Consider the following 12,110-nt stretch of genomic DNA (forward strand, 5'->3'; position numbering starts at 1 on the left):
TAGTAATGGCTCTTTCTGATTCCTGTTGATTAATGCGCCAGGCAAGAAGTCTGCCCAGCTTTTCCCCTTGTCTTGTGATTGAGATTTTCCACAACTTTCTCCAAGCAATTTACCTCGTCTTCGGCTATAGATATCCGATGCTCTGCTTTGGTGACATGTCTAGCACATTCTTTAACCTCACTTTACATGCTTTTTAATCGCTATTTTATCGCTGTTATCGACAGTATGCCATCCGTTTTTGCATGACAGTCTTGTTTGAATGACTGAATGGCTTTCTCAGTAGAGTGGTTGTGTTTATATCCATGTTTATATTGAATTTGGTGAGGCTAGTCTGCCGTGAGCATGCAGCATGTTCTTCGTCCAAAACTGTGCCGTTTTCCTTGTTAGAGTCTTCTGTAGCCTTGAGCTTGTTCGTTACTAGTATTTTAGGCAGGTTTAGTATAGTTTCCTCTCTACGCTTTAAAATTGTCTGTGTCCTAGCTATATAAAGTGATATTTAAAGTTTTGACAAAGGGCTTATTGAACAGCAACGGAGCACAATCAGAATTCCTTTATTTATCCCTGGAGGGATAAATAAAAGAAACGCACCTCTATTCAGTGTGTTGCCATAACCGGAAGTCCTAGTGATACTTTAGTTAGAATATGCCCTGTGTGGCTACCTCTGATATAGACCATATGCCTCTGATGTACATAACAGGTGCACCATAGAAACCAGGTAGCGTGCTGCCTACTTTCATAATAACTTACAAATTCAATTTCAATTTTTCAATTCAGTTTATTTATATAGCGCCAATTCACAACAAAAGTTATTTCATGACACTTTCCAATTAGAGCAGGTCTAGACCAAACTCTTTAATTAAATTGTAAAATAGAGAGAGCCCAACATTCCCCCTTGAGCAAGCACTTGGCGACAGTGGCGAGGAAAAACTGCCTTTTAGAAGGCAGAAACCTCGGAGCAGACCCCGGCTCAAGATGGGCGGCCATCTGCCTTGACCGGTTGGGTTGAGAGAGAGAGAGAGAGAGAGAGAGAGAGAGAGAGAGAGCAGGAGAGCGACAGAGAGAGCAAGGGAGAGAGGCAGAGGGGGTGGGGCGTGAGAGAAGGAGCACACAAGCAGAGATGCATAGCAGCAGTAATAATACCAGAAGTATCGAAATGTAGATAATGATAATGACAATGAAGTATACAGAAGGTATTATGGTGATTTTGATAACAATGGTAGTGACAATAATGGTAGTAGCTGTACTGAGTCTTAACAGATTTAAATCAGATTATGACTAAACAGTAGTAATTGCAGTAGGTTTTGAGCAGGACGACAGCAGGACCGCAGCAGGAGGTCCAGTCATGATCGCTAGGAATCTGCGGGACAAGAAAGCACAGGGACTCCAGGGAAGAAGTTGAGTTAGTAATATGCATTAATGGGACATGAATGTGTGCAGAAGGAGAGGGAGAGGAAGAAAGAGCTCAGTGCGTCATGGGAGGGCCCCCGGCAGTCTAAGCCTATAGCAGCATAACTAGGGGCCGGCCTAGGCCAGCCCTAACTATAAGCTTTATCAAAGAGGAAAGTTTTTAGTCTACTCTTAAATATAGAGAGGGTGTCCGCCTCCCGGACCGAAACCGGAAGATGGTTCCATAGCAGAGGAGCTTGATAACTAAAGGCTCTGGTTCCCAGTCTACTTTTGAGGACTCTAGGAACCACAAGTAGCCCTGCATTTTGGGAACGCAAAGTTCTGGTGGGATAATAGGGTACTATTAACTCTTTAAGATAGGATGGTGCCTGACCGTTCAGGGCTTTATAAGTGAGGAGGAGAATTTTAAAATCTATCCTGAATTTTACAGGTAGCCAATGTAGAGAAGCCAGAACAGGAGAAATATGGTCTCTCATGCTGGTTCTTGTCAGTAGTCGTGCTGCAGCGTTCTGGATTAGCTGGAGAGTTTTTATGGATTTACTGGGGCAGCCTGATAGAAGGGAGTTACAGTAATCCAGTCTAGATGTAATGAATGCATGGACTAATTTTTCTGCATCTTTCTGACTCAGGATGTGCCTAATCTTTGCGATATTTCGGAGGTGAAAGAATGCAGTCTTTGAAATATTTGCAATGTGCGAGTTAAAGGACATGTCCTGGTCAAAGATAACTCCTAGATTTCTTACAGGCTAGCGATGAGGATCCTCTCTCAGGCCTGAGCAATTGTTTTTTCAATTTTTTTAATTTTGTTTTTTACAGAGGATGCTGAGATGTGACCGGCTTGAAGTGGAGCTTCACAATAGTTTTGCCATAGACAAAGTTCACACACCTGTTGTGATCCATTTTGATGTAAATGTTTTTCATAAAACTTTTTGATACGGGTGCGTAATGTATCATATGGTACCTGGTGGTCAATGTATCTTCAAACTTGCCTTTGACATTCACCACACCCAGCAGTGGTGAGTAGCTGTTGCTGATCACTTGATACTGAATGATGATATTGTAAACAAACAGTTTGTCGGTTTAGAGATCAAATGGAAAAGGAGTTGAGCTGCTGGAGAGAGTCCACGATTCGCAACCCAGCATGTAGGACAATGGGGGAAACGTGCAGATTTTGTGCTGACCGCTGCCTTTGAAATTGATGCACTGGCTCACGTTGTTGTAAGGAAGGTTGATGGAGGGGATCATACTTTTTGATCGCCAGGACTAATTGGTCCAGCAGGTCTTTGGAACAGGTTTAATAACCTCCTGAATTTCACACTCACCAGGGTCTGCAGTTCATTCATCACTCTGTTCAATTCATGATATGCCAAATTATACCACATATGGGGGTAAATGATCTTGCACAGGCCCACCAACCATACTCCGCTCAGTTCAATGGCTTTAGTTAGCTCCATCTTGTAACTGAGTGAGAGTGACATGCATGGATGGGAGTGATGGAGGAGATGAGGGTGACGGAGGAGACAGTTCAATTAAATTCAGTTCAATTCAATTTTATTTATATAGCACATTATACAGTCAAAATTGTCTCTAGGTGCTTTGCAGAAACCCAGAGCCTGAATCCCTTATCAGGCAGACAGTGGCAAGGAAAAAATCCCTTTTAACAGGAAGAAACCTTGAGCAGGACCCAGCTCGCAAGGGAGAACTATCGGTCGGCTGGGTGAAGGGGGGGGGGAAGAGATAGACAGGACAGAGAGGATGAAAGAGAGAGGGAGGGAGAGAGAAAGAAACATACATGCAATAAACATCATAGATTACAAAGGACAAACATGACAGGTTGTTATAATTGGATGCAATTCAACATGTAGATCTAGATGGAGAGACACCTGCAGAAAGATACAGAGAGGGAACTAGTGGAGAGAGAGAACAACTGGACCAAATGTCAACATTTTTCAATTACTTGGATTATTTTTTAAACATTTTATTTTGAATAAGTGTATTATTAGCCTGATACTCAGATTGAATTGTCATTTCATTTTCACTTAATCATTCAGAGGGTTCATGGGAGTTTGCCCAACCGGTCCACATGTGTTTTGTGGACTTGGAGAAGGCATTCGACCGTGTTCCCCGTGGCATCCTGTGGGAGGTGCTCTGGGAGTATGGGGTCCGGGGTCCTTTGCTAAGGGCTGTGCGGTCTCTGTACTCTCGGAGCAGGAGCTTGGTCCACATTGCCGGCAGTAAGTCGGACCTGTTCCCAGTGCATGCTGGCCTCCGGCAGGGCTGCCCTTTGTCACCGGTCCTGTTCATTATTTTTATGGACAGGATTTCTAGGCGCAGCCAGGGGCCGGAGGGTGTCTGGTTTGGGAACCACAGGATTTCATCTCTGCTTTTTGCGGATGATGTTGTCCTGTTGGCTTCTTCAGGCCAGGACCTTCAGCGTGCGCTGGGGAGGTTCGCAGCCGAGTGCGAAGCAGCTGGGATGAGAATCAGCACCTCTAAATCCGAGGCCATGGTTCTCGACCGGAAAAAGGTGGTCTGTCCCCTTCAGGTTGGAGGAGAGTTCCTGCCTCAAGTGGAGGAGTTTAAGTATCTCGGGGTCTTGTTCACGAGTGAGGGAAGATGGGAGCGTGAGATTGGGATTGGTGCAGCGACAGCAGTAATGGGGTCGTTGTACCGGCCCGTCGTGGTGAAGAGAGAGCTGAGCCGCAAGGTGAAGCTCTCAATTTACCAGTCAATCTACGTTCCTACCCTCACCTATGGTCATGAACTTTGGGTCATGACCGAAAGAACGAGATCTCGGATACAAGCGGCTGAAATGAGCTTTCTCCGCAGGGTGGCGGGGCGCTCCCTTAGAGATAGGGTGAGGAGCTCTGTCACCCGGGAGGAGCTCGGAGTAGAGCCGCTGCTCCTCCACATCGAAAGGAGCCAGTTGAGGTGGCTCGGGCATTTGTTCCGAATGCCCCCTGGACGCCTTCCCGGGGAGGTGTTCCGGGCATGCCCCACCGGGAGGAGGCCGCGATGAAGACCCAGGACACGCTGGAGGGACTATGTCACTCAGCTGGCCTGGGAACGCCTTGGGGTCCACCCGGAAGAGCTGGAGGAAGTGTCTGGGGAGAGGGAAGTCTGGGTATCCCTGCTCAAGCTGCTGCCCCCGCGACCCGGTCCCGGATAAAGCGGAAGAAGATGGATGGATGGATGGATGGAGAGATAGTCTATTGAGATAGAGTTATTGTGCAATTGCTGAAAACCTTTTTAACAGAAGACATTTGAACTTGTCATAGTAGGAACAGCACAGGTGTTACAAATAACATCTACAATGGCCCAGTTCAAGTGTCCCAGTGAGTTGTTACAGTGTGAGAGCATGCACAGTACCACGACCCTGAAACTAAAGCAATCAATTTTATTATCTACACCTGTGTGTAAACTATGACATGATGAAGGTGATGTAGGCTCTCCATCCTGCCAACATAATTTAAACAAAATGTTATGTCTATAGCTTCTTTTCCCTGAAGGATAGGAACGATACAGTATAGTATGGAATATCACATCCCCACAGGGCCTGAAGGAAAGCTACCTTTTTTCATACCTTTGAGGCAGCTTTAGGGCACGCTCATTCATCAGTTTAATAGCAGTTCTTCACCAAGTCTCGCTGTGCAGCAGGGCAACTTCAGCACTTTGTGCAACACTTGGTTGCCCTGTTTGACTCCATTTCAGTGGCTGCTCTGCGGGGCAATACATTTTCCCAAGTGAATCAACTGTTATAGCCCAACGCAAATAAACGGCCTTGTCTCAGCACATTAGCTGAAGGGTAGTGATGGGCACTGAAGGCGACTGCATTGTGCGTCAGTCCAACTCAGCCATAGACAGACTGCTCAGAGGGCTCTTCTTTTGTGGTGACAAAAGCTACAAACTTGTAGCAAAGAAGTTGGAAAAGTCCGTGATTTTTTTGTCTTTGTCTGAATGATCTGTGGCTCTGAAGCATAGTCAGATGAAGTGTGGGTTTTGAAGAAGTTTCAGTTCAGATATTGTCAGTGTTGTCATTTTAAGCCTGCACAAAAGCCATTAGCTATTAGTCAGCGGAGTCAGAGAGGGACTACATGATCAACACCATCTATAATGCAAGTGTTACTCCAAAATGTTATTGAAAAGTGACAACAAAAAGGGAAAAAAGATACCTCTCAAAATGATTAAGCAGAGACTGAATAATTAACTCAACATAGAGATGAGATAGAAAGTTGTAAAAGAGTGAACTACAAATAATACTTTTCATGTTCTGCACTAAAGTTTTGGATGACTCCAAATCTTTCACATTGTGCCATTATCAAACTGATATGTACCAATGCCTATATATTTTCTGGACTGGAAATGTAACTGGCCCATTTCTGTGACATTCAAAACATATGTATGCTGCCGACAGATGCAAGTAACATGTCAATCTTGCATACAAGATATTGCATTTTCATAATGTACTGTAATCTAAAGCCACTGTGTAGAATTTGAAATTCTAGGAGGAGGAAAGGGTGCTTGTTGGTGAACTTCTGACAGAACCAGGCTAGCTGGTTCCTGCTGCTTCCAGTCTATGAGGTAAGCTAAGCTAGGCTAACTGGTAGCTGGTCTCATATTTGATGGTTTGATGGACAAATGTGAGAAAAGTAATGACCTTCTCCTCTCTGCAATAAAGCAAATAAGTGTGAAACAGAATGTGAAACTACTGCTTTACCAAACAACATTTCCCACAAGCAATAAACTGTTAACCTGAACATACCAAGCTGGCTGATGTTTTTTATAAAACCCACACTTCATTCATGTGACTCAAAGTGAAGGCTAGCCTGAGGAAAGACACTGGCGTACTTACTCACCTCCTTCAAGCCTGGGGCTGTAGAGAGCTTGATTTATAGACAGTGGTCCTGGAAAAACTCAACTCTGCACATTTTGATCACGTCCACTGTCTGGCGCAGAATCCACCCCACAGGTTTGTTTAGGCGCCGGGTGCCCGGGTAATGGGCTAGGAAAACGTCCACATCGATATATCTCCCCACGAGGCCATTCCTCCTCGCTGTCCGATAGCATTGCACTCGAACGTGGACTCTCCAAATGCATTAGTCTCCAGGGAGGAGATAGCTGCCTCTCGCAGATATCTCATTTCCAACAGAGTAGAATCCATTAAGAGCAGGTGAGAGTGGAGACTGCCCATGATGTAAAGCCTACATGCCTGCTCATCAGCCAGGAACTATAAGATCATCATAACACAACTGTGAGACGAAATAAGTATGATTTTTTTGTTTTAAAAATATCACTTCACACAAGACGTGAAGGAGGACGGTCTTAACAGGACACATTTTTTCAGGCTTATGTATGCCTTATACATCCCACTATCTAATTTCACTTTTACAATTGTATGATTTGTGAGAGAGGCTAGAACAAGAGATGACATTTCCTCAACAACACAACCTGGATTCAAACCTTTTTTCCCACTGGTGTCCTTGAGGAGACACTCAAAGTCTACAGCTCCTCTGACCTCCCTGCCCACAACTGAAACCTTCTAATAAAGAAAACAGGTGTGCTATAGACATCTTCGTGTACCACACAAAAAATAAATAAATAAATAAATAAATAAATAAAAACATACAACAAACGTGTGCATGTGTCTATGTGTGTACACAACCAGTAAAACAGGACAGGAAGCAGACTGATAAGATGTGGCTTTGAGGTAAGCAGGCATTATGTTGCTCAGACAATACTTGTATAAGAATATTGTTGGTAACATGGCACATGTTGTATTGAAGTGTTCAGCGTGAGAAAAAAATATGGACAACTTGGCTGCAGCCAACCTCCATATCACAACCTTCACCCAGCTTGGTCTGGAGACATTAAATGCTTTACACAGTTTGTTTCAAATATGCAGCAGTACTTCCAAGAATTGGAAAAGTTCCCCCTTGAGTAATATTTTGTTTGTTAAATGACCAAAATCAGTACTTTCAGAACATATCTATATGCTAAAAACGTGTCTCTTTCTGCTAATTGAATTGAAACCCTTTGACTTAACCAGTGTGATATTCTTCGTGTATATGGTGCCTCATTCTCCACCGATCGTAAATGACATAGAACACTTCCAAAATAATTCCACTTATATGACAACATGGTACTGTGATTGGGTGACATGATGCAGCTTGTGTTAATGGACCTTAAAAAGTGGTTTGCATTGGCCAGTAGAGGACAATAACTGTTCGCTCTTGTAAAAGAACGAGTAAAGTAGCTAAGCACCCCTGCATGTACCAATCAACTGAGAATAATGTGGGTTTAATTTGTTTTGCTCATAATTCTGCTTACCTCCTTACCTCCTTCTACTTACCTGCACTACAAAAACTTGTACTGAGCCTCCCTGTGGTTTATCTCCTCACCTTGCTTTTGTGATGTACAGGTGTGCTCCAGTACACAGTATCATCACTGAACATTTCTAAACAGTGATGCTGGCTGTCTTTTGAGGTTGTACAGACTTGAAACTTTCAAGCACAGAGGGCAGCAAAACACTGCTTTTTGGCCCAGTGTAAGTTATTCTGTCAGTATGAGGAGTTAGGAGGTTTGTCCAATAACTACGCTGTAATGTTTCACAGGAAACTTAACTGCTGTAATGAACTTATTGTGCGGTGCAGAGAATCATTTTTATTATGTTCATGCAAAAGGTTTAAAACCTTGGCAAGTTGTTCTGCACTCAAATTCTTAAAATGATTGTCACAAAGGTTCACTCCAGCTTATTATTACACTTCACAAAGTCGGAGTTCTCCCAAAAGACAGACAGAATATTGAAAATGGAAGCAGCAGAGAAAGTCTGACATTTAGCCCACAGTGTGGCCTACACTTGTCCCAGTCTGCAGACTCCATACTCACAACTTATAACAGCTATCTGGGCTATAAATCTGCATTCTTAAAGTCTTCTCATGACATCACCACGACAGGTTATTTAAGGTTATATTATGATATTATTATTTAAGGCAAGGTTATTTTCTCAGACTCGATAAGGCTTATTCAAGGCAACAGACAACATTATACAACTGTTTTCACAGACTGAGTAATACTCCTCATGACTAGTAATGTCTAAATGACTCATTTGTGTTCTTTTGGAAAGATTCAGCCTCAAGATTGCATGACAGATTTAATCTGATAAGTCAAAACATTACCTGACTTGGAGTAGCTTGTTCATATGCATTCTTTTCATTGCTTTCAAGCACATGCACAGGGTGTCATCATATATAAATTTCCATTAATATGTTCAAGTTGGAATGAAAAAAGAGAATAAAAGGAAGTTTATAGTTTCGTAAAAATATTTTATGTAACAATTCAAAAGTCACAAACAGCAAAAGACATTCAAATCAACATGAGCGACCGGGGTGTGTCCTGCAAGCCCCAAGCAACCGTCAAATCCTCCACCATGTAAACACTGTTGAAAAGAAGCTGCTGTGTGATTGGCTCTCCTTCCTATTGATAGGCCTCTGTACCTCCAGATTTGTATTTTAGACATTCCTCATACAATACAATAAATTATTAGTTGTGGTAAACTTAATGTGGCATAAGAACATTTTCAAGCACTTGGGACACACCCCAGGTATGAAGAAACCTCTTTGGCACAGAACACAAATCATAAAACATGACATAAAACAAACTGTAAACTTAACAACGGTTATTACAAAATGTATTTTTATACACAGACAGCATTAACAGATTAAAAAAAAAAATCTTAAAAAAAATTCATTTGGCAAATGTAACCGCCCCCCAGCGATAACACTTGTCTCAGTCTGCAAGGCCTCCGTGCAAAACCGCGTCATTATGGTTAATGTTAAAGCGCTGGGAGGAGGAGGTTGGAGGGGTTCAAAATGGAGGGGAGAGCTTGGAAAGGTTTCATTTTGAAGTCTGAACTGGCATGAGTCCTGTTTGTTCTTTCGTATCTCCGGTTTTAACTTTGTGTTTGTCCTCCTCTAGTATGTGCGGCAGCTCTGTGGTTTACCAGCTAAAGTCTCTTTAGTGCAAATAAGCTGTCAGCTGCTGCTTCCTCGGAGGGTGGAGGGGAGCAGGAGAAGGTCATTTTCGTGGCAGAGACGAGGCTGTGTTTGGTTTGGCACCTGGGACTGGTCTGGAAGGATGGGGAAGAAGAGAAGTGATTCTAAATTTAAACTGATACAGAGTACTGAGTCGCTGATGTGTTACAATAAGGCTGGTGATATTCTCTGAATATCACCAGAGAATTAAGGTGGTGAACAAGGTGAGGTAGTTTCACATGCTGCAATGCTAACATTTCAACAAAAAATACAGTTCAGGTGAAGATACGATAATATGAATCTACTGTACATATAGGCATGTGAATATAGCAGTGAGATGGACTTGAAAAGATGGGAACCAGAACTTTAACCTGATGATGGTGGTAGACGAAACCTTTTTGAGGGGGTTGACAGGACACAAGGGAAGAGAGAGGGGAGGATCCTTGGCAGGAACTGAACCATGTGTCACATTGTGGTTGTGGAGTACATGCCTTAACCTTTAGTCTAAGGCGTGTACTCCACTCCACTATTTAGACTCACAAGTATTATTCTGTTTTAAGGCCAAATTTATTTCGGCAGTATATCATCCAGATATTTGATTTATCTGAAAACGTACTCACCATCTCAAAATTATGACACGGAGTTGCATAATTCTAAATTTTGACTCAAAATGTAAATGTAAAAAATGCCAGCTGAAAGCAAATGCAACGCTTTAGTCATTGATGCGCACTTGCTAGGGTGTTCCAAAGTAGGCTTTTACCCCAATTCCAGGACAACACATCTTTTGAGGATCTAGCCTCTGTATGACCCAACTCGGAAGGACCTGTCCTACCCAGGGGATCTCTGACTTTGAGATACTTTGAGTGTCTTCTGCTTGAAGACAACAGAAACTGTGGTGTCAGCTTGGACTGGTTGTGTTTTCCCCTACAAGTCTCTGATGATGGTGGAGCCATCTCCACTGCGAACCATCTTCCACCAAAATCGCTCCCTATTGCACTGAATCAAATAACTAATGTCTGCATGGCAGTGGTCTATTATTACTAAGACGTGGTGGACTAGTACTTCCTTATCCAGTAGTCACTCTGTTTTACAAAGTGAATGAAAAAATGATCAACATCTCTCATGTCAAGGCTATCAAAACACAGCACTTGAGCTATTCCAAACGGAAGACATCGGGAAGGAACTCCTGTTAAACCCTTGTGTCAATATGAACCCCTCTTTAGTGTCTCTTTGTCTTACAAGCTCATAATTTTGATTTAGCACAAGTATTTTTATATTTATCATTTCTAACTTCAAAAATTTCTTTTTTTCCTGACAGAAGTGAACTTCCATATTTTTGCTACCTGTTTTTTCAAGAAAGTCTATCTTCAGGAGGAACCAACAGGTGAGCTGAGGGCCACAGACGGCGTAGTAAAGTCAGAAAACATTAAGGAACAGATTAAGACAATAAGGACATACAGATAAGTATGAAAATCAGGTATCTAATGTGTACAAGTGATGAGAGTGTTGTTTCCACCATAACGAGAATAAAGTCATGCAGGAATTTCTTGGACTAAAACTATTAATTATCACAGGCACAGGTATGTTCAGCAAATACCAGGTATCAACACATGTGTTCCAAAGACAAGGATTCCAAACCTGTTGACTCCTTCTTTGAAAACAATAACACATTTTGTGAGGGATACAGGCTGCTCCTACTCTTCCCTCTCATCAAGCCTTTGAACTCACAGAGTTTCATCGGCAGCTGGTGTTAAGCGTGAAACCTCCTCTGGGACCATATTATGGTACTGTCACAGAGAGAACCAGATGTAGAAACATTTTGATCCATCTGCTACATTTGAGGAGCAGAGCAACCATAAACCTGAAGAACAATCACCTTGAGGTTTCCATGTCTGGCTTTTATTACATTTACAGATAAACTGCGTGGAACTAAAAGCATGACTGTGCATCAGCCTTTAGACTGCGGGCCTGTCACATATAAAAAATGAAAACTGTGCATCTGTAGAAGCCTTTAGACTGTGGGTTCTGTCACATATAAAAAATGAAAACTGATTTCTGATGAGGACCTAAGACAATGCATTACATGGTTTGTAAACTTGGGGTGTTTATGTGCTCACATCGACCCTGAGCAGAAAGCAGCATGAAATGAAAAGAGGGAAATATTGTGAGGCAGTATTTCTCACAAACAAACTATGTGCAGGTGGGCCATAAAAGGCCTTCCAAACAGGGTTGGAAATGTAGGATATGGAAAAAACTACACATAGTAGTTACTTTATGAACAAAGATTTTCTTATTATGTATCTTTTAGATAGAATGGAGAAAAGAGACATTCAGTGCTGAGTGATGCATTTACAGGGTTACACTCTGGAAAGGTTGCCAGTTAATCACAGGGCTGACATATTCACACTCACATTCACGCCTACAGGCAATTTGGAGTCTCCAATCAACCTAACCTCATCAGAAGCCAGATCACCCACAGGGAACATGCAAACTCCACACAGAAGCAGGACTGAACCCAGAACCTTCTTGCTGTGAGGCAACAGTGCTAAACACTGCACCACTGTTCAATCAATCTATCCTATGCAACAGGGCCTAGAATCTAATTATTCGGCTACTGGTGACAACATGCTTTGTCCACAGCCTGTGCAGCAGTGGTGACCTGTGGCACTTGGC

At 42.7% G+C, this 12,110-nt stretch overlaps 1 protein-coding gene across 1 annotated transcript in view; it reads right to left on the minus strand.

Annotated features, from left to right (window-relative positions):
- Positions 1 to 8,712: 8,712 nt before the first annotated feature.
- The window catches only part of adam19a (ADAM metallopeptidase domain 19a), a 166,165-nt gene continuing 162,767 nt past the window's right edge, over positions 8,713 to 12,110 (minus strand). Inside the window, exon 23 of the mRNA XM_046381226.1 lies at positions 8,713 to 9,532. Within this exon, the coding sequence (XP_046237182.1) occupies positions 9,481 to 9,532 (52 nt within the window). The 3' untranslated portion in view covers positions 8,713 to 9,480. The remainder of the gene's footprint in view (positions 9,533 to 12,110) is intronic.

Source organism: Scatophagus argus, chromosome 23, assembly GCF_020382885.2.
Source record: "Scatophagus argus isolate fScaArg1 chromosome 23, fScaArg1.pri, whole genome shotgun sequence".
NCBI lineage: Eukaryota > Metazoa > Chordata > Actinopteri > Scatophagidae > Scatophagus > Scatophagus argus.